This window comes from Molossus molossus, unplaced genomic scaffold (genome assembly GCF_014108415.1).
Source record: "Molossus molossus isolate mMolMol1 unplaced genomic scaffold, mMolMol1.p scaffold_m16_p_9, whole genome shotgun sequence".
NCBI classification, from domain to species: Eukaryota; Metazoa; Chordata; class Mammalia; order Chiroptera; family Molossidae; genus Molossus; species Molossus molossus.
Window position 1 is genome coordinate 19,590,485 of NW_023425403.1, and position 23,676 is coordinate 19,614,160.

The 23,676-nt window shown below is 37.2% G+C and overlaps 1 protein-coding gene across 4 annotated transcripts in view; it reads left to right on the forward strand.

Moving 5' to 3' along the window:
* The window catches only part of TNKS (tankyrase), a 177,922-nt gene that overhangs the window by 144,117 nt on the left and 10,129 nt on the right, over positions 1 to 23,676 (forward strand). For all 4 annotated transcript variants that reach the window (XM_036249519.1, XM_036249522.1, XM_036249521.1 and 1 more), the window contains exons 16-25: positions 2,222 to 2,441; positions 2,941 to 3,050; positions 7,109 to 7,297; positions 9,470 to 9,707; positions 10,306 to 10,388; positions 15,777 to 15,897; positions 17,388 to 17,485; positions 18,932 to 19,006; positions 21,201 to 21,306; positions 21,898 to 22,084. In XM_036249519.1, the coding sequence (XP_036105412.1) occupies positions 2,222 to 2,441; positions 2,941 to 3,050; positions 7,109 to 7,297; positions 9,470 to 9,707; positions 10,306 to 10,388; positions 15,777 to 15,897; positions 17,388 to 17,485; positions 18,932 to 19,006; positions 21,201 to 21,306; positions 21,898 to 22,084 (1,427 nt within the window). The remainder of the gene's footprint in view (positions 1 to 2,221; positions 2,442 to 2,940; positions 3,051 to 7,108; positions 7,298 to 9,469; positions 9,708 to 10,305; positions 10,389 to 15,776; positions 15,898 to 17,387; positions 17,486 to 18,931; positions 19,007 to 21,200; positions 21,307 to 21,897; positions 22,085 to 23,676) is intronic.

The window sequence follows — 23,676 nt, forward strand, 5'->3', positions numbered from 1 at the left end:
GCCAACACTTGTTGTTTGATGATTTGTTGATGGAGGCCATTCTGACAGGTGCGAGGTCCGGATCAGTGAATTAGAAGACAGGGTAGAAAAAAAATCAACCAATCAGAAAACCAAAAGGAAAAAACAATTTAAAAACAGGAAGATAGCTTAAGAGAATTGTGGGACAACTGGAAAAGTAATATCATTCGCATCATAGGAGTCCTCGAAGAAGAAGAAAATGAGCAAGGGTTAGAGAATATATTTGAAGAAATAGTGACAGAAAAATTTCCTAACTTGGTGAAGGAAGAAAGCATTCAAGTTCAAGAAGCACAGAGAGCCCCAAATAAGAAGAACCCAAGCAAGCCCACACCAAGACACATAGTAATTAAAATGCCAAAAATTAAAGACAAAGAGAATCCTAAAGGCAGCAAGAGATAAGCAACAGGTTACCTACAAAGGAAACCTCATAAGGCGCTCAGCTGACTTCTCAACAGAAACACTACAGGCCAGAAGGGAGTGACATGAAGTAATCAAGGTCATGAAAAACAAGGATCTGAATCCAAGACTACTCTATCCAGCAAGGCTATCATTCAAAATAGAAGGTTAAATAAAGAGCTTCCCATACAAAAAAAGGCTATGGGAATATATTAACACCAAACCAGCACTGCAAGATATGCTAAAAGGACTGCTGTAATTAGTAGAAGAATTAGGAAGAAAACTATAACCACACTAAACAAAAATGGCAATAAATAAGTACATATCAATTATCACCTTAAATGTAAATCGTTTGAATACTCCAATAAAAAGACACAGAGTAGCTGACTGGATAAGAAAGCATGACTCACATATATGTTGTTTACAGGAGACCCACCTCACAACAAAAGACTCACATAGGTTGAAAGTGAAGGGATGGAAAAAAATCTTCCAAGCAAACAGAAAGGGAAGAAAAGCTGGGGTAGCAATACTCATATCTGATAAAGTAGATTTCAAAATGAAGACCATAACTAGAGACAAAGAAGACCACTACATAGTATTGAAAGGATCTATTCAACAGGAAGATATAATCTTGGTAAACATATATGCACCCAATATAGGAGCACCAGCATATATTAAAAATCTTCTGGAGGACTTCAAAGGAGAAATCAACAGCAATACAATCATAGCAGGGGACTTCAACACCCCACTGACATCACTGGATAGATCATCTAGACAAAAATTAACAAGAAAACACACTTTAAATGAAGCGCTAGATCAGATGGATTTCATAGATATCTATAGAGAATTATACCCCAAAACTACAGAATTCACATTCTTCTGAAGTGCACATGGGACATTCTCAAAGATAGACCACATGTTAGGGCACAAACTAAGTCTCTACAAGTTCAAGAAGATTGAAATCATATCAAGCATCTTCTCAGATCACAATGGCATGAAACTAGAAATCAACTGCAACAAGAACATGCAAAGACATTTGAAAACATGGAGGCTAAATTGCATGTTTTTGAACAATGAATGGGTTACCATGGAGATCAAGGAAGAAATTAAAAACTTCCTGGAAACCAATGAAAATGAACACACAACAACACAGAATCTATGGGATGCAGCGAAAGCAGTTCTGAGAAGGAAGTTCATAGCACTACAGGCCTACTTCAAGAAGCAAGAAAAAGTTCTGATAGACTATCTAACGTCACAACTTAAAGAACTAGAAAGCAAAGAAAACCCCAGAGCAAGTAGAAGGAAGGAAGTGGTAAAGATCAGAGCAGAAATAAATGACATGGAAACCAAAACTATTTAAAATAACCAAACTTTCTTCTGCATTTAGAATCAGTTGCCTTTTCTACCTGTGTGTCTTCCTCTTCTCACTCCTTCTCCCTCCTTTTTCATAATATTCACAGAATATCTTTATGTAATTGAAATCTGCTCAAAATTAACATCCAGACCATTCTTAAAAGGAAAAGATGTTTCCAGAGTCAGTTTGGAGTCTGAGAAAGTTTAGCAGATAAAAAGTAAAAAATACTTAACACTTTTTCCATTTCACCATCACCACTGATTCTTAAATGTAGAGCTTTGGTTGAGTAGTAGTTAGAAAGCTGATCCATTATACTGATAAGTATAGAATTTGCAAAATAGAACAGGATACTGCCACTGAATGAAGGTGAAGTTAGAAATAAATAAACAAACCTGAAGAAAGATAGTATAGAAAATATAAACCCCATTTGGGTTTTGTTTTTGTTTTTTGTAGCATGGAGCAGATCCAACTAAAAAGAACAGAGATGGAAATACACCTTTAGATTTGGTTAAAGAAGGAGACACAGATATCCAGGACTTACTGAGAGGAGATGCCGCCTTGTTGGATGCTGCCAAGAAGGGCTGCCTGGCAAGAGTGCAGAAGCTCTGTACCCCAGAGAATATCAACTGCAGGGACACCCAGGGCAGGAACTCAACCCCTCTGCACCTGGCAGGTAAGCATCACAGCACGTCCACGTCTCATCGTCCTTTCTTAACTTAAGTACCTACTGCAGATTACCAGAAGAAGAAAGAAATGCCGAGTCTACTTAGTAAAATGCTTTAGATTGACATAATTTTATATAACTTCTTATTGTAAAGGCTCTTAATTATGTGATAATAGTATTAGGTTTTGGGTTGTTTTTTTGTGGGGTTTTTTTTGGGGGGGGGAGAAACATCGATGTGAAAGGGACACATCAAGTGGTTGCCACCATCACGACCCAGCCAGGGCCGGGGACAAACTGCAAATGGGGTACGTGCCCTCAGCGGGAACCAAACTCAGGTCTCTCTGGACCTCAGGCCGACGCTCCAACCGCTGAGCCAAATCGGCCAGGGCAATAGTATTAGGTTTTAAAGCAAAAAGTATTAAACTTTAATTTTTCAGGTCCTTATTATTTATATACAAATATTTATTTTCTTTTAAGCTAACATGTTTGCCTTTTTTCACTCTAATAGCTGGCTACAATAACCTGGAAGTAGCCGAGTATCTTCTAGAACATGGAGCAGATGTCAATGCCCAAGACAAAGGTGGCTTAATTCCTCTTCATAATGCAGCGTCCTATGGGGTGAGCATGCTGAAGTTCAAGTCTAATGACCTTTACTGACATTTACTGTTTTATTAAATATATAGTATGCATAAAGTAAGTAGATAATCTAACCAACAGCACAATTATAATCTTCTCTTCTGTGTGTTTCTAGCCTTCTCGGTTAAACTGAACTATCTTTTTGGCCAAGGACCATGCTTTTTATAGACTTTTGGTCTCTTCAGCATTTTCTAGCACAAGAATAGGTGTATACTGACTGATCGGTTAATATTTATTGATGCAGATAATTCTTGACTTCCAAGTAGATTTTAGAAACTGTAAAAGCCAGGAGGCTTCTATTTAGGCATGGAAATTGTGGTTGCTTATGTTTATCATCAACATTTTTTAAATAATCAAGTAAATGGTTGAGCTGTGGGTATATATGGTTTCATAGAGCTTGAATTGACTAGCTAAACCCCACAGGGAAAGTCTAGTCATGCTGTCAGAGCACTGTAACTGATCATCAGTGGAAAGAGGAAGAGGAGTATATTGACTGCCTCAACGCCATATGCTGAAACTGACTGCCAGAGTCTCCAGGGCCCACTTCAGGCCCTGTGAATCACACAGGAGTAGCGGGAGTGCTCATGTGCTTGTCTGCTCATCCACTGGTCCCTGCTTGACTATAAACATCCACAGATTTCACATGGTACCTACCAGGGGTTCTCACAGTTGGAATCGCTGCTGATGAGGACAGTTTCCAGATTTTTCAGAGCCTGACAAGCTATAAATAAAAACTAGTCACCGTGATTTCCATATTCTCTTCCTCTCTTCCTTGCCCTTCAGAATGAGAATATCCTCATCGGCTCATGCCCCCTACAAAAACCAGGCATGTTTCTCTTCTCCCTGTTTCCCACCTTTCTCAAATTAAATTAGGGCCCTCACAGTCTGTTTACATTGTATTTGTCATTTAAAGCATTTTGTGCTGTAGCTGGATTCTGAAACCATACTAATTGTCTTTCTCCTGGAAACATTCCAAGAGTTCATTTCCTTTTCTAGACCTTCCAGTTCAATACTTGGTTCTTATCAATTATATAGAACTGAGCTGTAGCTTGGTAATTACATTTATCAGCGTTAAATTTCAGTTTCTATTTTGGTCCTAGCGATGTAGATATTTAAAAGGTTTAAGACTTGTGTTTTTAGTGTACTTGGGTAGACTCCTTTTTGTTCATCGCTCTTTCAGGTGTTTGTCAGCAAATTTAAAAAGCATGTAACTGGCCCTGGCCGGTTTGGTTCAGTGGTGAAAGCATTGGCCTGCAGACCAAGGAATCTCGGGTTCAATTCTCAGTCAGGGGCACATTTCCTGGGTTGCACTTTCAATCTCTAGCCCTGATCAGGGTCATGCAGGAGGCAGCCAATCACTGGTCCTCTCTCACATCAATGTTTCTCTCTCTCTCTCTCCCACCCACCCCCCTTTCACTCCCTTACACTCTATCTAAAAATCAATAGAAAAATACCCTCGGGTGAGGATTAACCAAAAAAAAAAAGGTAACTTGTTTCTCTAAGCATAAACTATAAATTAAATATAAAGAAAGTTTAATAATATATGTAATTCATTTTATACTCAGTTTTCCTTGAACTGTCTAATTTTGGAAGCCTATGCAAATCAGTCTATCAAATTATACTATTCTGCCAATACCCATGGGAGTAAAATAAAATTAATCATCAGAAACACAGTTTAAATAGCCTATAACCTTACTGTGGAGAAGCTTGAAAATGTCCCATGCTTTTGGGTCAACTGAACAAAAAATAGCTGTTCTTTTCAACATATAGCCCTTGAATAAGGTCAATAAATTACTGGGTTTTGTTTGGTTTTAAGTGATTTTGATATAGTACTATAGACGGTGCCTATCTTTATCTTTGCGTTAAGATCAATTTTATAATGATGGTATCATTCAGAATCCTGAGAAGATTACAAAACATACCCTGTTCTCAGAAGACCTATGCTTTTTAAAAATCTACATTGTCAAAGTAAATGTGAAAGCTTTATGAGAAGTTTTCTAATAAGTTTTCTTCCCTTTGTTTTTTCAAATCACCTTTCTTAAAATCAAAAGTATTTGTATAATATAAAAAAGTTTTTAGTATTATATCAGAAAAAAAGGTGCTTCTTTTTGAAATGAGCATCTTCAAGAGAGCAAGACTATCTTAAGACAAACATGCCCTCAATCCCACCATGGGATACTTGTCTTTCTTTTTTTTATCCTCACCCGAGGACATTTTTTTATTTTTTGTTCAGACAGGGCGGGAGGGAGAGAGAGGAGGAGAGAGAGAGAGAGAAACATCGACGTGAAAGGGACACATCGAGTGGCTGCCACCTGCGAGACCCAACCAGGGCCGGGGACAAACTGCAATCTAGGTACATGCCCTTAGTGGGAAGCGAACCCGGGTCTCTCTGGACCGCAAGCCAACGCTCTAACCGCTGAGCTAAACCGGCCAGGGCGATACTTGTCTTTCCCTTCACCATCTCTTCCCATCCTCATGGAAGTCAGCCTCAGATAATGTGCTTCTGAATTAATTACCAGAAATAATTAAGTTATTCCAGGAAATGTATCCACAAAGAACACCAGTGTGCCAATTACACAAAAATTATAGAATATCGTCATTCAAATGAGTTTCAGAAATACTTTAATGGTAACCAAACTAGCATCCCTAAATGTATGTATAAGAATAAAGTTTATTTTTATTATTCTCAAAAGCCTAATTATTGAATTAGTACTACTTTTGCATAATCCATTGTCTTAACCTTATTATATAAGGACTTTTGGAAAGAAGCTAAAACCTTTTGCTATTATTTGAGAGAACCTACTCTCCTGAAACTTTCTCCTACATTGTTTTCATAGTACTGCCTTTTTTTAGTTCTTCTACAGTTCTTTTTTTTTTTTTTTTTTCCTCTTTATTGATTTTAGAGAGAGAGAGAAACATCGATGAGAGAGAACATCGATTGGCCACCTCCTGCATGCCCCCCCACTAGGGATCAGGCCCATAACCTGGGCATGTGCCCTGACTGGGAATCAAACTGGCAACCTTTTGGTGCATGGGTCGACACTCAACCACTGAGCCTCACCAGCCGGGTTCTTCTGTTCTTATTGCCCCTTTGTCTTCCATTCTCCTTTCCCAAAACGTTCTCAAGGCTCTATCCCCTTGTGATTATCTTTCCATATTCCTTTTCTTAATGAGCTCATTTATCAAGTAGCTACAACTTTCAACTCAACATTCCATTTTGTCATTCCCCTCTAGACCCTACCTCCAATGCCAAGCACTTAGTAAGTGTTCAATGAATGTTTTGTTGGTGGGTGAGTGGGTAAGAGAGTAAGTGAATAAATAATTGATGCCCTCTTTTCTGTGCTCCAGCCTTTGTGTCTGACTATTTACAGAACATCATAGCTTTGCTATTTTACATCAAAAACTATTTACCCCAAGTGAACCTTATCTTTCTTATAGTTTCATTCCTACTTAATCTTTCCCTGCAAAAGTAGTCATCTTTGACTTTTCTTCTTTTTCTTTCTCTATAGTTAATTTGTCGTTCTAAAACCCAATTTGTTTTCCCCTTCAAAATCTTTCAAATTTAGCTCTTCTTTTCCTTCCTCTCTAACCACCATGGTTATAGACTAATTTTTGTAAAACATGGTTTCGTTGTGTTATATTACTTTCCCAAAGGCTAAAGAAAATAACACAGAAACTTTGAGGTAAGTATTTCACTAAACGGATCAGATTGCAGTGTGGTAGAAGAAAAATGTTTGTTTTCAAGATAGGCCTGAATATGATAGAAGGCTAAATAAAAAAGATTAAATGTTCCCATGAAAAATTAGAATTTTGGGGTCAAAGAATAATTGTGAAACTGATATTCTGGAGGAGACAAGGAAAGATGGAGTACACAATACAGGGATGGGGTGGGGTAAATACTTTTTTGTATAGAAGAAACTTCTATTAAAGATGAGAACAGACATAGAGAGGGAATAAAATGTGAAATAAAGCAAGTGTGTGTGATGGAACTTTACCAGGTAATCTTTCGTAACTCTTCACGTCCTTATCTTTTTCTTCAGCATGTGGACATAGCAGCATTATTGATAAAATACAACACATGTGTAAATGCAACAGATAAGTGGGCATTTACTCCTCTTCATGAAGCAGCCCAAAAAGGAAGGACCCAGTTATGTGCCCTCCTCCTAGCGCATGGAGCAGATCCAACTATGAAGAACCAAGAAGGTCAGACACCGTTAGATCTGGCAACAGTAAGTACTCCTTCCAGAATACTCACATTTGCTTATTACACTTTCAGAAGTGACATTAGCCCAGCCATTGTAGCTCAGTGGATTGAGAGTCGCCCCATGGTCAGGACACATGCCCGGGTTGTGGGCTTAGTCCCCAGTGGGGGGGCGCGTGCAGGAGGCAGCCAATCGATGTTTCTATCTCTCTCTCCCTTCCTTTCTCTCAAAAAACAACAACAATAAAAACATATTTTTTTTAAAAAGAAGTAGCAGCAGCCCAGGCCAGTTTGGCTCAGTGGTTAAAGTGTCAACCCACAGACCAAAGAGTCATGGGTTCAATTCTGGTCAAGGGCACATACCTTAGTTTTGATTGGTCCCCCACCCTGGTCAGGTCATGTGGGAGGCAAGCAATCAATGTGTCCCTCTCACATCGGTGCTTCTCTCTTTCTCTCTCTCTCTCTTCCCCTCTCTCTTCCTCCCTCCCATTCTATCTGAAGATAAATAAAAATATATTCTCAGGTGAGAATTATTAAAAAAAGATTTTTTTTTAAAGGAAGAAGTGACATTACGTTTCAGAGCTTAGCAGGTTGACCTTTAGTAGTGCATATTTCACTTAGCTTAAGAACAAACTTCCTTACTTATGAAATTTTTTAAATTCAATTTATTTATATACTTTAAAACTCTGTTAAGACAAACTAAATAAGACAAATTAAGTTAACTTAATTATTTTTGCCATACTTAACTTGGAGGGAAAAGATGAATCAGAAAAACACATATCTAGAGTGTGTCCTCAAAGAATTGCACTTAGTAAAATATCTTGCCCCTTCTACATTTGGCATGTTCTAGAGCAACTGTTGTTCTTATGTATCTGAGACTTTGAGATAATCAGAAAAATTAACTTCTGGGTAGTATATTCTTCTGAAGATGGGAAAATAAATTGATATACTGTAGAAATATTTTTAAACGAAGAATTTTTTGTGGTTAAATGTTATTTAATTGTAAAGTTAAGCACATTTAATTGTAAAGTCTTCCCCAAACTTTCTGAAAATTAGGGAGTTACTAGTGGTCACAATAACTTATAATTTTTAAAGCCAGAAATACGTTTCCACACCCCATTCTGTTTCATGTATCTGTTGCTAAGTAACAAATGATTTCAAAACACTTAGTAACTTGACCACAGTTCTGTGGTTGACTGGGTTCAGGTGGATAGTTCTGTCTGTGCACCACCTTACCTGGCACGTTGGCCAAAGATGCCTTGTCCAAGATGCGCTTCCTTCCTCTGCGGCTGCCGTCACTCAGGTCTGCCCAGACGTCTTTACAGCATGCTCACTGGCTTCGCAGAGAGGGCAGGTAGAAGCTGCCAGTCCTTTTACAGCCTGGCTCAAAAGTCTCAGAGCGTCAGTTCCTCTGCATTCCACTGGTCACAGCAACTCATGGGCAACCCAGGTTCCGGAGAAGGGAAATGGCATGTATGTGTACGGAGGAAAGGATGGCCGGCTGTCTGTGGAGGCTGTCTCCCACATCCTCTGACAGCAGTTATGGCTAACAAACTAGCGTTCATGAATAACTACCCAAATTAAAGTACTGTTCCTTTAAAAGTTCACCAGATTTGAACTGTACATTAAATTCAGTGTGCACGAAATAGCTGAACAAAAACTATTGTAGTTGTTTAAGCATAAACAAAATACAGTAAATAAATATGGAAACTACTTCTAGAGATTGAAAATTAACACTCTAAAATGTGCTTACATATCTTTTAAATACACGTGTAATCTGAACAATTATGTGTACACTTTTCACTCAGTGCTAAAAAAGTGTTTTCGGGAATCAACGTAGTACACATTCTTAGATTTTTCTCATAGTTAACTACTTTTTTGTGTGTCTGGCCAGAACACTTATGATCTGCTCTCAGCAAATTTCAAGTGTATGATACAGAGTTCTTAACTAGAGATACCAAGCTGTACATTCGAAACATAAAAATGAAACATTTTTTAAATTAATAGTTTCTCCAGTTCTACCTACTGAAACTACTAGACTCTTCGGAGCTGTGGATGAGAGAAGGAAAGAGGAAGAAATGCTTAAAAACAAATAGGGAATAATGAGGCACTTATTATAGAAAATCACAAAGTACTTAGTCTTTAGTGAAAAACGTCACTTTAAAATGCAGAATTATTGTGTTTTTTGTATTATTTTTAGGCCGACGATATCAGAGCTTTGCTGATAGATGCCATGCCCCCGGAGGCCTTACCTACCTGTTTTAAACCTCAGGCTACCGTAGTGAGTGCCTCTCTGATCTCACCGGCATCCACCCCCTCCTGCCTGTCCGCTGCCAGCAGCATAGATAACCTCACCGTCCCCTTAGCGGACTTGGCAGTAGGGGGAGCATCCAACACGGGGGATGGCGCAGCGGGCACAGAACGGAAGGAAGGAGAAGGTGAGTATACCCTATGAGTGCTCGTTTGGTTCTTGCCTTTGTTTTTTTAATTAACAGATACCCTTTTTTCTATTAGTAATCACTGAACACCTCACTTGCATTTGTCTTAACTATAAGTTTTCATATACACAACAGCTTATAAGAAATATGTCTTCATAGAATAAATTTATTGGCATCTACATTGTTCTTATATATATCTCAGTACATCCATTTCCAGCCATAGTATCTTAACTGAACTACTGAATGAGTCTTATTACTGAAATATATCAGGAAAAACAGAATTATTAATGAATGAAACCTAACATGATAGCTGGTAAATTTGGAATTATATATCTACGGTTCAATATTTCACTAAAAATATTATGTTATACTCTGTAATATTAAAATTAATATAAATACTACTGCTTTGATAAAGATAAACAGTTTTACCTCTCAACCAAATTCACAGACAACTTGATATCTGAATGAAATTTGGGATTATTTTATGCTGTGTAAAGTCATCTACACAGCCATGGGTGTCAGAGAGCCATTGCTTTAAAGACACTAGGACTTCCTCTAGACTGAAACTGTCTTCTGAGAAACTTTATGTCTGTTTTAGTTGCGGGTCTTGACATGAATATCAGCCAATTTCTAAAAAGCCTTGGTCTTGAACATCTTCGGGACATCTTTGAAACAGAACAGGTAAGTTCTCCTGAGTCTTTTAAATTAAATAGTAAGAGTCATTTTCTACTCATTTCTTTTTTGCTTCTTAACCACTATTTTAAAACCCACAACGAATTTCTAAAGAAGCCAGAGGAATCCAGTATTTTCTGTCTCTCCCCAAAATTGTCTTAACAGGTGATGGGAGTCTTTCATTGTTGTTTGTTATATCTATATAAGCAATCTGGCTCTACATGTCAAAACTTCATCCATGAAACTGCCTCAAAAGAATGTTTTGAAAAATCTTCATTGTTTTCTTTCCAAAAATTGTTGGCACTTATTCATCTCATTATTGATGTAACTCTACCCCACTTAAAACCAATGACAAATTTTTATATTGCATATTTAGCAAAATATGCCTGAAGCAATTGTCTATTAAATTGGAAAGCAAAATAATATATGGACAGTGTACCTTTTGAAGACTGACCCTTTATAAAGTTTCTGTTGTCCAGTTAGTGTCTAAATTAATGTCAAACCAAAACTTGGTTACTGTATACACTCAAACAGACCTGTTCTAATTTTGGATACATTTTAAGTATCTAAGTATGAAGGTCTTAGTATGAAGTTATCATTAGAGTGTTTAGAATTAAGATCTGTTTGTCATTCTGTTCTTATACGGGATACATTTTTAACTTATTACTACATGATTTTATTACCCTGGTCAGTGTTAAATATTGAATAATAATTTCACGACATACAAATTTTGAATCATATACAAATACATTGTTGCACACCCAAAACCAATATAATGTTATTGTTAATTATATCTCAAAAAATGAATAATAATAAATTCCTGAGTTTAAATCGACTATTATTTATATACATAGAATCTTAGACTAGGAATGGTCTTTGGAGATTAAGGCATTCCTCCAGATGTAGGAATTACCCTTTTAACATCTGTAATGTTGAAGATAACTTTTACAATTTGGACAGATATGCTTCTAATTTAAACTATGCCAAAATCTGCCCCACATATAAATTCATTGATTTTAAGTTTATGTTTGCTCTGATTTGCACAGAAATCTAATCTCTAGTCTACATATGTATTAGTTTTATAGGGCAACATAACAAATTACCACAAACTTGGGGGCTTAAACAACAGAAATGTATTCCATCACAGTTCTGGATGCCCGAAGTTCAAAGGCAAGGTGTCCGCTGGGCTATACGCCCTCCAGCGGCTCTAGGGGAGAATCTATTCCGTGCTTCTAGCCTCTAGCAGTTGGGGGCCCATTTGGCTATGGTCACATGACTCCAGTGTCTGCTTCCATCTTCACAGTGCCTTCTCTGTCTTCTCTTTTATGTGTCTTTTATAAGGACATCTGCCTGCCCATTTAGTCATAAATGAGCTCCTCACCTCAAGATGCGTAACTTAACTACATCTGTGATAAAAGTTTTCCAAATAAGGTTCTTTATAGGGATTAGAACATGGACATAAGCTTTCTGAGGACTGCCATTCAGCTCACTACCGCCTAATACAGCTCTTCATATATTTCTAGGACCTAGTCACTTAGCCCGGACTCACCTTCCAGCTGACCACCCCGACGAAGTGTCTCCTGTTTTAGGATAAATGTGTTGTTTTTTTTCAATTATTCTTTATATGGACATAGTTTCCAAATTTTTCACTGGCCTCTTTGCCCATTCTAGGTTGTTTGTAGGTCTGTAGTCAATTTAGAATTAATTAAAAACCTCAGGTCTTTCTCATCAGTTACACTCTTAAGATTTTCTAACATCTTGTCTTTTTTTAAACTACATTTCTTTATATCATTTATTGTAGTTCATCTTTAATGCTCTTAATGATCAAAACAGTTGAGTAGAAATAGCAGTGAACTAAAAGAAGACCTTGATTCTGATTATTTTCTCCCTTTTAAGGCCTGTATAACATTGAATAAAGCATTTAACCTATCACTTCCCTTACCTGTGAAATATACCTTCAAATGTCCAGATAGTTAAAATTCTCAGTCATACTGTGCTTCTGTGCCAGTCTTTAAAATATGCTTTGATGAAGCCTCAGATGTGTCTTCTGACGGTGGTGGACTGTGTAGTCTGCTGTAATGATTTCCTTTGCCTTTAAGTCTCACGTACCATTGACTGACCCTCTCGTTTGGATATTTTCCATGAGAATATCCTAAATCGTAAGAACCTTTTCCCCTTATTTCCCCCCGAAGATATTAAATCTGTTTTAAAAGCATTGTCTTCTGCTGTAGCCATGCTCCTGCCACATCCCTTCTTCCCAGATTGTGGCCACAATGACTGAAATTCACACATCTGTGCTTAATAAAACAAAGACCCTAATTCAAAAAACAATTCTGATTGACTGTTGAAAGTTTTTCTAAGGACTTCAGTTCCTGCTCTTTTAGTCAGGCTGCATTATAATGTGTTTTATTTTTTCCACCTTATTTTTGTTGATTTTAATAATTTAGTCTTACATTCAGTCTTTTTGACAGCTTATCTTGGTTTCATTCGTTTCATTGTTATCTTTGTCACTGCAGTTTTGTTCTGAGTAAGTGGTTCCATCGATTTTCTTTTTGCCAGAATATTTTCTGTCCTTTTTAAAATCAGTATGTTGACTATTCCACTTACTTGACTAGCACAGTTCCTTTCCTCCAGACAAATGATATTACCTTTCTTTGTATTAAACTGTGTTTGACTGCCTTCTGACCAAATCGTCACACAATCAAATTAATTTTTAACATCTCTCGCTTTGAAATTGCCCTCTCTGATTCATTCCTTCCTCTCTACTCTATCTTGTCCCCAGTCATTTGCCTTCCAAGTCTGCCCTTCATAATGCCGGGGGTGGCATTGCGTTTTATCTCCTAAAACACAACTTTGATTGCTACTCTGCCAAAAAGGCTTCCCTTGGACCTTTTACTTGGTATCTTAACTTGATATGTAAAGCCCATTAAGATCTGCCCTTGATGTGCTCCTCTGTCCATCCCTTCTTTTATTCCTTTATAAATATTGTACTCTCACCATTTTGAACTTCGATGCTTAGAGTCTCTCAAATGTTCTGTATTCTCTTACTTGTTTTTCCTTTTGCATTTGCTATTCTCTTTGTCTTAAACACCCTCCCTCCTTTCTCTGCCTGATTAACTCCTTAGCTGAATTATTGCCTTCTTCTAAGAACTTTTTCTGACCCCTTTCCTGTTCCTTCGTTCTTCCTCAGCCCTACTTACAGCCTAGACCAAGTAGGTAACCTTCCTAAGAGTTCCTACAGGAGATCCTCCAAAACATTTAGCAACCTTTAGCGTGTGTTTGTCGTTGACTTTTGATCTCCTTGGTAAAAGAAATCGCATGAACTTTGGTGGTAGTACTCTGCGTCCTGGCACCTCTCTGTCCTACCATGTTAGCCTGTTTAACTTCTGGACTATAGTGGGTTGTTTTGGAATGAAATGAGATGTTTAATTAGCTGCTTTTGGGGGAACTATCTAGCATAAAAGGTATTCATTGAACATGTATGAATGAATAAACAAATAAACATGAATCTGAATTCCTTAGCTTGTTCTTTACGATTTTCCAGTGGCTGCTGTCTGATAAATTTGGGACAAATTGGGTACCATGTAAGTCAAAGAAACTAATTTTAACATTTAGTTATGTTAGTTTTCTAATCATCTCTTTTAAGAAATACAAGCAAGTGAAAGACAGAAATGGCAATGCATCTCAGCTCTTCTTTGTATGATTTTTATGACTTCTCTGAGCCTACATGTCCTTTAAGGATAGTACTTCATGGGTTATTGTGAGAAATAAATGAGGTATTTATTTTATTATTGGAGCTATGTAATAAACAAATACTATGTTTTGTTGACCTGGTTTCTGTATGGGTTAATTCAAAGAAGCTTAAGGATTATTTGGATTAAAGCTGCCACGTAGATATGAAATCCTGTTTTTATATCAACCTTTGTTTGAACTGAAGTTTAGAATATTTAAAAGGAAAAAAAGGGGGATGTCAATAATGTTACCCTTGTGAATGGTTCCAAATTATATTAAAATCCTATCTAACTAAAATTTAAAGGCTCATATTATATTGTGAACTATTTTGTCTCAGAGCTGTATATTTCAGAATTGTTGCTGTTTAAAAACTCTGCTGAAAACTTTGGGTGATTGGAAGTGAATTGCCCATTTTGTGCAATGGAGCGATTATTTCTTAAATGGCTATTTAGGAGCAATATAGTAAATTATTTCCAAACACTGAGTGATGAATGCTTGTTGTACTGAGAAGATCAGACTCACTATATAATGTTTCATCCTGACAATAAAAATCAGCAGAGCTCCAGGCCTAATTTGTCAGTTTTTAAAATGTTGTTAAGTGTAAAGGTAGAAAAGCTATGGATAGATTTAAAAATATATATATCTCGTTTGAGTAGGAAAAGGGGTATCTGTAAAAAGATTTCTCAATTTTCCAAAGAAAGAGAAAATCAGTCTCGTCTTGTGAAATAGTATTTAAATTGTCACAGGACCGCCTTTTTCTGAGCTGGAAATTGCATGTTCAGCCCTGAAGAAAATGTGGTCAGCCTCTGTTTCACCCTGTACATTCACAACACTGCCACTTGGTGGCGGTAGAGTCACAGTTACTTTTAGTCAACAAAAAGAATTGAGACAATTTTAAATTGTCTCCATTTACGTACAAGGATGAATAACCAAATATTAAAAACAACTGTTTTGTACAAAAGTAGAATGTGTATTAGACTTCAGGGATTGTTAAATCTGAGAATTTATAGGAGAACTTAATATTCCATCAACTCTCTTCTCCAAATTGGAATTCTTTACATAGTAGCTTCTATATATAAAATGGTCTGTAATTGAACTAAATACTTATGATATAAATTTCACTACTTTCTAAGGCAGCTTTTTCCATGTTGGAATATTTCTTAGCTCTGGGAAGTTCCTCCTTATTTTTATATATATTCTCATTACCTAAATATGTTACTCCTTTTGCCACATTGTTTCATTGTGCCAGATACCTCTCCCTTTCCCCACCGCTCATGTTTGCTACCTGCTGGATACTGGGGTCTGGTGTTTCCCCACTTTCAAGCCTACTGATTGTTCCCTCCTGCATCTTGAGACAAGCAAAAGTAGTAGAATTAAATAATCAAAAGGAAATATAACAATGATCATTTTATGTTTCTGTAGCATTGTTTCTCCCATTTTAATTCTCCATTGACATAAAACAAAACAAGGAGTGTTTTAAAGTGAGCAAAAAGCTGATAAAATGATCAAGACAACTTTAAGATGTTAAGTTTATCCTTATAATGGAAAGAAAAGAATTTTATTAATTTGAATGGATACATAGATAGCATTGAAGACAAATTGAAGCGTTTTCCTCGTCTGAGGAACTGTTAAAGGTTTAACAATTAATTTTGTTTTACTTTTCAGATTACGCTAGATGTATTAGCTGATATGGGTCATGAAGAGTTGAAAGAAATAGGCATCAATGCATATGGACACCGCCATAAACTAATCAAAGGAGTAGAAAGACTCTTAGGTGGACAACAAGGTAACCTGTTCAGAAAAAATAAATTTCAGATATTAGTGGTACAAGATAAGCATCCTGGCTGGCATCTGAACTCAGGTGGTCTGACCCCAGAGCTCATGTGCTCGGCTGGTGTAGCGCCTCCTGCCTCCCCCATCCCCCGCAATGGCATCACTCCCCCTCCAATCTAGCCGGAGGTGAGTCATTGTTCTCTCTCTCCCCACACTTTATGTCTTTAAATATCTCTGGAATCTGTACTATCTATACTTCTGTCCTTTTCCATTGCTATCACCTAATCCAAGTCAGCGTCATCTGTTTCCTGGAATGTCACAGCCACCTTCCAGCTTATCTTCGACCTTCACCTTTGCCTCCCTTCCAGTACCTTCCTTGCAATGCAACCGGAAGACTTCTTTCAACATGACTATGAGATCATATCATTTCATTGCTTAAAACTCTTCAATAGAATCCTGTTGCTTTTAGGATAAAACCAGACAGTGACAATAACCTGACCTTACTCTCTTACCTCATCTTGAACCTTTCTCCCTCTCTTACATCTGTCAGCTTAGTCTTTTGCCATCATACTTTGCTGTTACAAGCCTCCTGTCTTTCTCCTTTGTATGCCTCCATGTGTATAATTTCTGTTTGTTAGAAGTGCTTTCACTGTAGGAAAGCAAGAGGAGAGAAAAGAAACAACTTGAACTAGTCAGTCTGCAGAGCTAAGAAAATTGCAAGAGTGACATGAAACTAAACGTTAGCAGTTTTGAGCTTGAGTCTTACTTATCTGTATTAAATGAACAAGAATTATGTGTTTTAAACTTATAAGTCACCATTTCAGGCTATCTCACAGAGTTCTTAGAGGATAATTCTTATATTTTAGACCTGACTACATTATAATTACAGTGTGTTTCTCTTTTGTATCAAGCATAACTTCCTGAAAGTTCATGATTAAATTTAGTTCGACAAGTAATAGTTGAGCCCTGCTGTGTGTACGGGGGACTATTTAAGAACAGATAAAATTGCCCTGGCCACTTTGGCTCAGCAGTTAGAGCATCGGCGTGCGGTCCAGAGAGACCCGGGTTCGGTTCCCACTAAGGGCACGTACCTCAGCTGCAGTTTGTCCCCTTCCCTGGTTGGGTTGTGCGGGTGACAGCCACTCGATGTGTCTCGATGTATCCCTTTCACGTCGATGTTTCTCCCTCTCTCTCTCTCTCGCTCTCTCTCTCTCTCTCTCTCTCCCTCACCCTCTCTCTCCCACTCTACCTGAACAAAAAATGGAAAAATGTCCTCAGGTGAGGATAAAACAAAAAAGAACAGATAAAATTGATCCCAAACACATCTCCATTACTTCACATGTCTTTGGATGTACTTGTTTATATAACCATATAAATTAGGTTCAAATTGCAAATAGTTTAGACTTCTTCCAAAATATCAATTATTTATGACAAAGTTTTTTCTAAAATAGAGCCTGAATAGTGTGGACTTCTTTTAACTAGGTTAATTTTTCTTTCCTATAGGCACCAACCCTTATTTGACTTTTCACTGTGTTAATCAGGGAACTATTTTACTGGATCTTGCTCCAGAGGATAAGGAATATCAGTCAGTAGAAGAAGAGGTAATGTATATCAAACTTTTATTTATCTTTTCCTGAAATCTGTGGTTAAACTATCTCCCTTAGCCATTGTGGTGAAATATTGCCAAAATTAGAATAGGGCTATGGATTAGAACTATGCCACATGGCTTTCACCCTGTAAGCCTAGGGTTTTCAATGGGTGGTTCAGATCTCTCTTTATTCTAGAGACTTTCTTGAAACTCATGCAAGTAAAGACCCTATTAGAACTATTTTTTTATGTTGCTAAAAAATGCTACCTAAGAAAGACGGAGTGAGAATCTTGCCTCATAGATAGCAAATATATTCTCATCTTGATTTTTGTGCGGCATTATAAAACATGATTATAAAATGATATGCCTAATTTTTATACATGCTTAGAAAGTATGTCTCATGACTTGAGTCCCCTTTCATTTCTCCAGTCACAGTGATTTTAAAGCAACATAGGAAAGTGATTTGTATGAACCCTCTGGTGGACAGGTGCCGTAGAGACTCCCTCTCTACTGTGGCTTCTGCCTCACTTCTGACACATAATAATCATAGTGCCTAAGGGTGTTATGTTGCATAGAAAGGCATGCCTACATTTTAGTTTGTTTTCTACTTTTTAATTAGTTAGTGCTCATATTCTCATTCTGGAAGCTCAAGACAATTACCTTAGGATAGTATTTCAGCCTGTACTTAGCCAGTTTTTCAGGAAAGCATCATGTCTTCTAGTATCTTATTTCCTGGTAGTTAATACATTCTGATAATAATGTCAAAATGTGGTGAATTAGAAAATTAACTCTTTGGGTCAATTCTATGAGAAACTTAAATCTTCAGAGCATTTTACTTTTCCATAATAGTTTTTTTTAATTTGCAAAGTAGAAGAGAATGAGTAGTTATTCAAAAGAAAGTTATTCCACTTAGTTATACATGATATTCAACTTCCCCTGGTCTTTGTAGATATACTTGGAGATCCCAAATAAAAGAGATAATAAGGAATATTTCACCTAGAGAACAAAAATGTATTGATTTTTTTAAATTCTTTGTTTATTTTTAGCATTTCTATATCCAGTGGGGTATTAATTGAATATGAGGAGTTTTGATTTGACTTAGTCACAATGTTGCTTCTTTCTCAATAACAGAAAATAGTAATGTAGATGACTTCATGTGATATTTTGTTTCCCCACTGTGTTTACAGAAAAATCTTTCAAAGTTTTTATTAGAAAATAAAAAGAAAATATAGATGTTTAACATTTATATTTATGACTGTTTTCTGATCAGAAATACTTATCTACTAAACATGTTAATCAATTTATAGTGGACTCATGTTTATTTATATGTGCTAAATCTTAGACTCATCAGTGAAGCAATGTAATAGAATTAAAATGTTGAAAACAATGGAAGGAGTGTCTTTAGAATATATTCATTGGCACTTTTTCAGAAATTTAGTTATTTTATTTTATTCTGTAGATGCAAAGTACAATTCGAGAACACAGAGATGGTGGTAATGCCGGCGGCATCTTCAACAGATACAATGTCATTCGAGTAAGTTTTTAAAACTTCAGGGTGAAAATTGAATTGCACGGCTTCCTAAAAATCAAATATAGACAGTGATTAAAATTGTTTCTTAAAGTCATATTTTCAACTCAAGGATGCTCATTCACCTGCTGCCCTGCAGTCAGGTGTCACCCTCCTTACTGCAGTGCAGTCTGTCACCCCTCAGGATCGTACTTCACTAGAAGGGCAGTAAAACCTCGATGTAACGGACTAATTTGGGCAAGGGGGTATCCAGTAAAGCCCAAAGTCGATTATGTAATAATGGACTTTCTGCCCTGGCCGGTTTGGCTCAGCGGTTAGAGCGTTGGCCTGCGGTCCAGAGAGACCCGGGTTCGGTTCCCGCTAAGGGCATGTACCTCGGTTGCAGTTTGTCCCCGGCCCTGGTCGGTCGTGCAGGTGGCAGCCACTCGATGTGTTCCTTTCACATCGATGTTTCTCTCTCTCTCTCTGTTCCTCTCTCTCCCTCCCACTCTACCTGAACAAAAAATGGAAAAATGTCCTCGGGTGAGGAAAAAATAAAATAAAATAAAATAATGGACTTTCTGAATTCGTATGTTAAAAAGTTGACAAATTAGTTAGTTTACTTGTTTTTACTTATGTAGACATGTTTGTGTAATTAAAATTAAATATGTATGAAAAGTTTAATTTTACAGAAAAGTTTTTTATATGTATTACTGTAATTTTAAATTTATAATGAATAGGTCTAGTGGATGCATGCATTCACCAGTCACCGAGAGTAAACAGATGCACATGGCTGGGACGTGGCTTAGCACATGGGAACTTCGGCCAGCACGGTTAAAACTGCTGCAGAAAGTCACACCATGTGACAACAGAACCAGTTATCACACTTGATGCGGTGTGATCACATGCTAATTATTTGCCGAACATTATATATGAGCAGTGACTCTTGGATGTAAATATGTGGACTATACCTGTAGATATGTAGTATTTATTTATGTCGGCGAAATTACTATAGTGTTTTTTCCAACATATGTCCTATTCGCTATAATTTGTTTAAAATAACAGTGAATTAACAAAAAATAATCTGTTAATTTAATTACAAGCAACTCTTGGTTAAAAGCATTTAGCCCAGATGGTGTTGCTCAGTGGATTGAATGTCTTCTGGGTTTGATTCCCAGTCAGGGCATATGCCGGGTTGCAGACCTCATCCCTAGTAGGGAGCATGCAGGAGGCAGCCCATAGATGTGTCTCTCTCACATCGTTTCTCTCTCTCTTTCCCTTCCTCTTTCTCTAAAAAAAATCAATAAAAACATTTTTTAAAAGCATTTTAAAATTAACAAGTTATTAATTTTCACATATGACATACAAACCAGAAATTTTGCCCTTGAAATCCAAAGTCCACTAAATTAAGGTCTTCAAAGTCAAGGTTTTTATTGTGGAGATATCCAGGAAAGCCAAAGCTACACAGCGAAGGCTAGACCAGCTGGTATTTGTGATGCAGAAACTCCAAAGCTACACAGCGAAGGCTAGACCAGCTGGTATTTGTGATGCAGATGTGGTGATGAGACTCCCTACTCAGCTGTAAATTCAGACCACAGCTGACAATGAATTTTGTTGTCACCGTTTCAAGGTAGCATTAAAGGCCTGGCTTTTTTCAATCTAATTGAATCAGTGATTATATCGGAATGCATATGTCTCTTCACCTCAGCGTCTTAATTAATATATGGAATAGAGGACCACTATATGCTTTTTTTCAAAGGGATATCATGAAGATGAATAAAGTCTCTCGAGAAAAGATTTAATTCTTTGGATTAATAGACCTCTGAAAATTATACCAGTGCTCATCGGAATTACCCAGAGAGCTTTTTGCAAATACAGATTTATAGGCTCATATTTCCTAAAATTCAATAAGTCTGGGGAGGAATCTAGGAATAACAACCTAGACTCCTCCCCATCTCCCACCCTCCCACCCCATAACTAACTCTGAAGTATAACCAGGTCTAGTGCAGAAAAACAAACAAAAACCACCCCTGAAAACTATCATTGAAAGCCAGAATATTAACTGAATTACCTGGCAACTTATCATTTTTAAATAATGTTTTAAGCAAACAAAACAAAAATTGGACCTTCCTCTAGGAAAACATACTTTTTCATTTTAAATCATAAACTACCAGTTAACATACATTACACTCAGTTGCTTCTTTTTTCCTCATCCTTAAAGATTCAGAAAGTTGTCAACAAGAAGTTGAGGGAACGATTCTGTCACAGACAAAAGGAAGTGTCTGAAGAGAATCACAACCATCACAACGAGCGCATGTTGTTTCACGGTGAGTGTCCCCACGGTCATCACAGAATCCCTCGGGCTTTCACAGACCCCAGCCAAATGAAAAGCCTGTGTTGTTGACTATGTTTGTAATGATTCGTTTTGATTTTTTCCCCAAATAATTACATTATGACACCAGCTTTCTAATGCATTACATTCTTGTAGGGCTGTTTAAGGCATGTACTGAAAACATGATCTGAAATTGTTTCAGAACATAAATTGCATGTTGAGCCATCTAGAGAATGAAATATTTTTTATTGTAGTTTAGCATAATTGTTTTAGTTTATCAGATTATCTGTGTTTGCTTAATGTAAGATTGGGTATAAAATAATCTATATTTCCAAGGTCACATTGTATTTTGCTATCTAAAATCTCATACCGTCTGCAAAATAACGTCTTTGCTTGGCGAACATTATGCGTCTTTGATGAGATTCTAGTACGTGATAATTTACGTATAATAAACATCTTACAAAATAAACTTTTCAGTTATATATTATTAATTATTTAATATCAATCTTCCAAGTGCAAATAGTGTGTAGCTAATTGATATTCCAGGACCGTGTTCAAAAATTAATTCTTCTGTCTATATTTTTAGGTTCTCCTTTCATTAATGCCATCATTCATAAAGGGTTTGATGAGCGACATGCATACATAGGAGGAATGTTTGGGGCTGGGATTTATTTTGCTGAAAACTCCTCTAAAAGCAACCAGTATGTATATGGTATTGGAGGAGGAACAGGCTGCCCCACGCACAAAGATCGGTCATGTTATATATGTCACAGGTGAGCGTCTTGGCTTTTGTGTCATGGTTGCTATTTTCAGGTCATGAACCAGATTTGTTTCTCAGGCTATGCAGAAGTCACAAGTTATCCTTAGTCTTAATCCTAATGAATCAGACAGGTTGGGAATTGGGCAGGAATAGTTGATCAGCCTCTGCCCTAATAGAAGCAGTCATAACAAGGCAGATATCAGTGGTGATAACAACCCAGATATAGCCCTGACCGGTATGGCTCAGTTGGCGGGGCATTGTCCCAGGCACAGAGATTATTGCTGATTCGATTCCTGGTCAGGGCACATGCCCTTGTTTTAGGCTCAGTCCCTGGTAGGGAGCATGCAGGAGGCAGCCAGTCGATGTTTCTCCACCTCCCTCTGCCTTCCTCTTTCCCTATAAAAGTCAATAAAAATATTCTTTTAAAAAACACAGATCTATGTCAACCAATCATAGATTACAATGAAACTCCCTCCATCTTGGCTTTTTCCCTGGGCTTCACTTTTGTTGCTTCAGAATCAGAACAGGAAGAGGGTCAGAATTATTTCTTTAAAACAAAGAACTTCTAGCTCTGACTAGAGTCACATTGGAACTAAGTCGCAACCTCTATGAACAAGTAGAATTTTTAATGTGCTTCTGAAATTGCTAGTGATGTTTTAAGGCAGGATATATAATTGGCCTTAAAAAGTCCAACTCCCGAATATGAACTTTGGAATTATTAAATAAATGAATATTAGCTTTTAAATAGGGTTTTAAAACTCAAAAATTGGAAAGAATAATAATATACTCTCTCTGAAGTCAGTGAAAAAAAATTCCTTTCCCTGCCAATAGAAAAAAATACGAAGAATTGTAATTGACAGAGATTGCAGTTTATTTCATTTCTCTTTAAATTAACCAGATACATTCTTTTTGCATAATTGTGTTAATAAGAAATCTTGTAATTCACTTAAAACCTCAAAAAGACCTATAAAACATTAAAATTCATTATAATTGTTGACCTTAAAACTTAACCACTCTCAGTTACATTGAAACAAACTGTAGCTGTCAGCAGTTCTAAGATGATGCCATATGTCCAGAAGGAAATTTCTTGTCATTAATTCTGCTGTAATTAGTAACATACAAAATTTCCCAAGACTATGTAGCATACAAAAGTTTCTCTTTGTTGCTTCAAACCTAACTCCTCTAGAAACAAAATGAACCAAAATAAGCAATAAAAGTGAACTTAGATGAGGATGAACAGTCTAAAATTAGAAACAAATTTATGTCTTAGCCAGGATTCCCTAGAAAACAGAGCCTGAAGCAAAAGCTTATATACTAGTACTTTCTTGGCAAATGCAATCCCAGAAGCAGGAATGAGGGCACAAAAAGAAGTGAGGTCGAAGAGGAGGCAGAAGACACAGGTTTCTCCATAGCTGGCTGGTTTCTGGACAAGTGCATTTGGTTATCTGCTGGCTCCTGCCGTGCACTGGTCAACATTTGCCCCACAGGCCATTGGTACCTCCCACTCGTTTTGGGTTGCTGCACCTGCAGAATGACAGCAATGCACAAGGCAAGCTGGTGAGCAGGCTGTACCCAGTACTCCACCTGCACACTCACCCTGCAGCC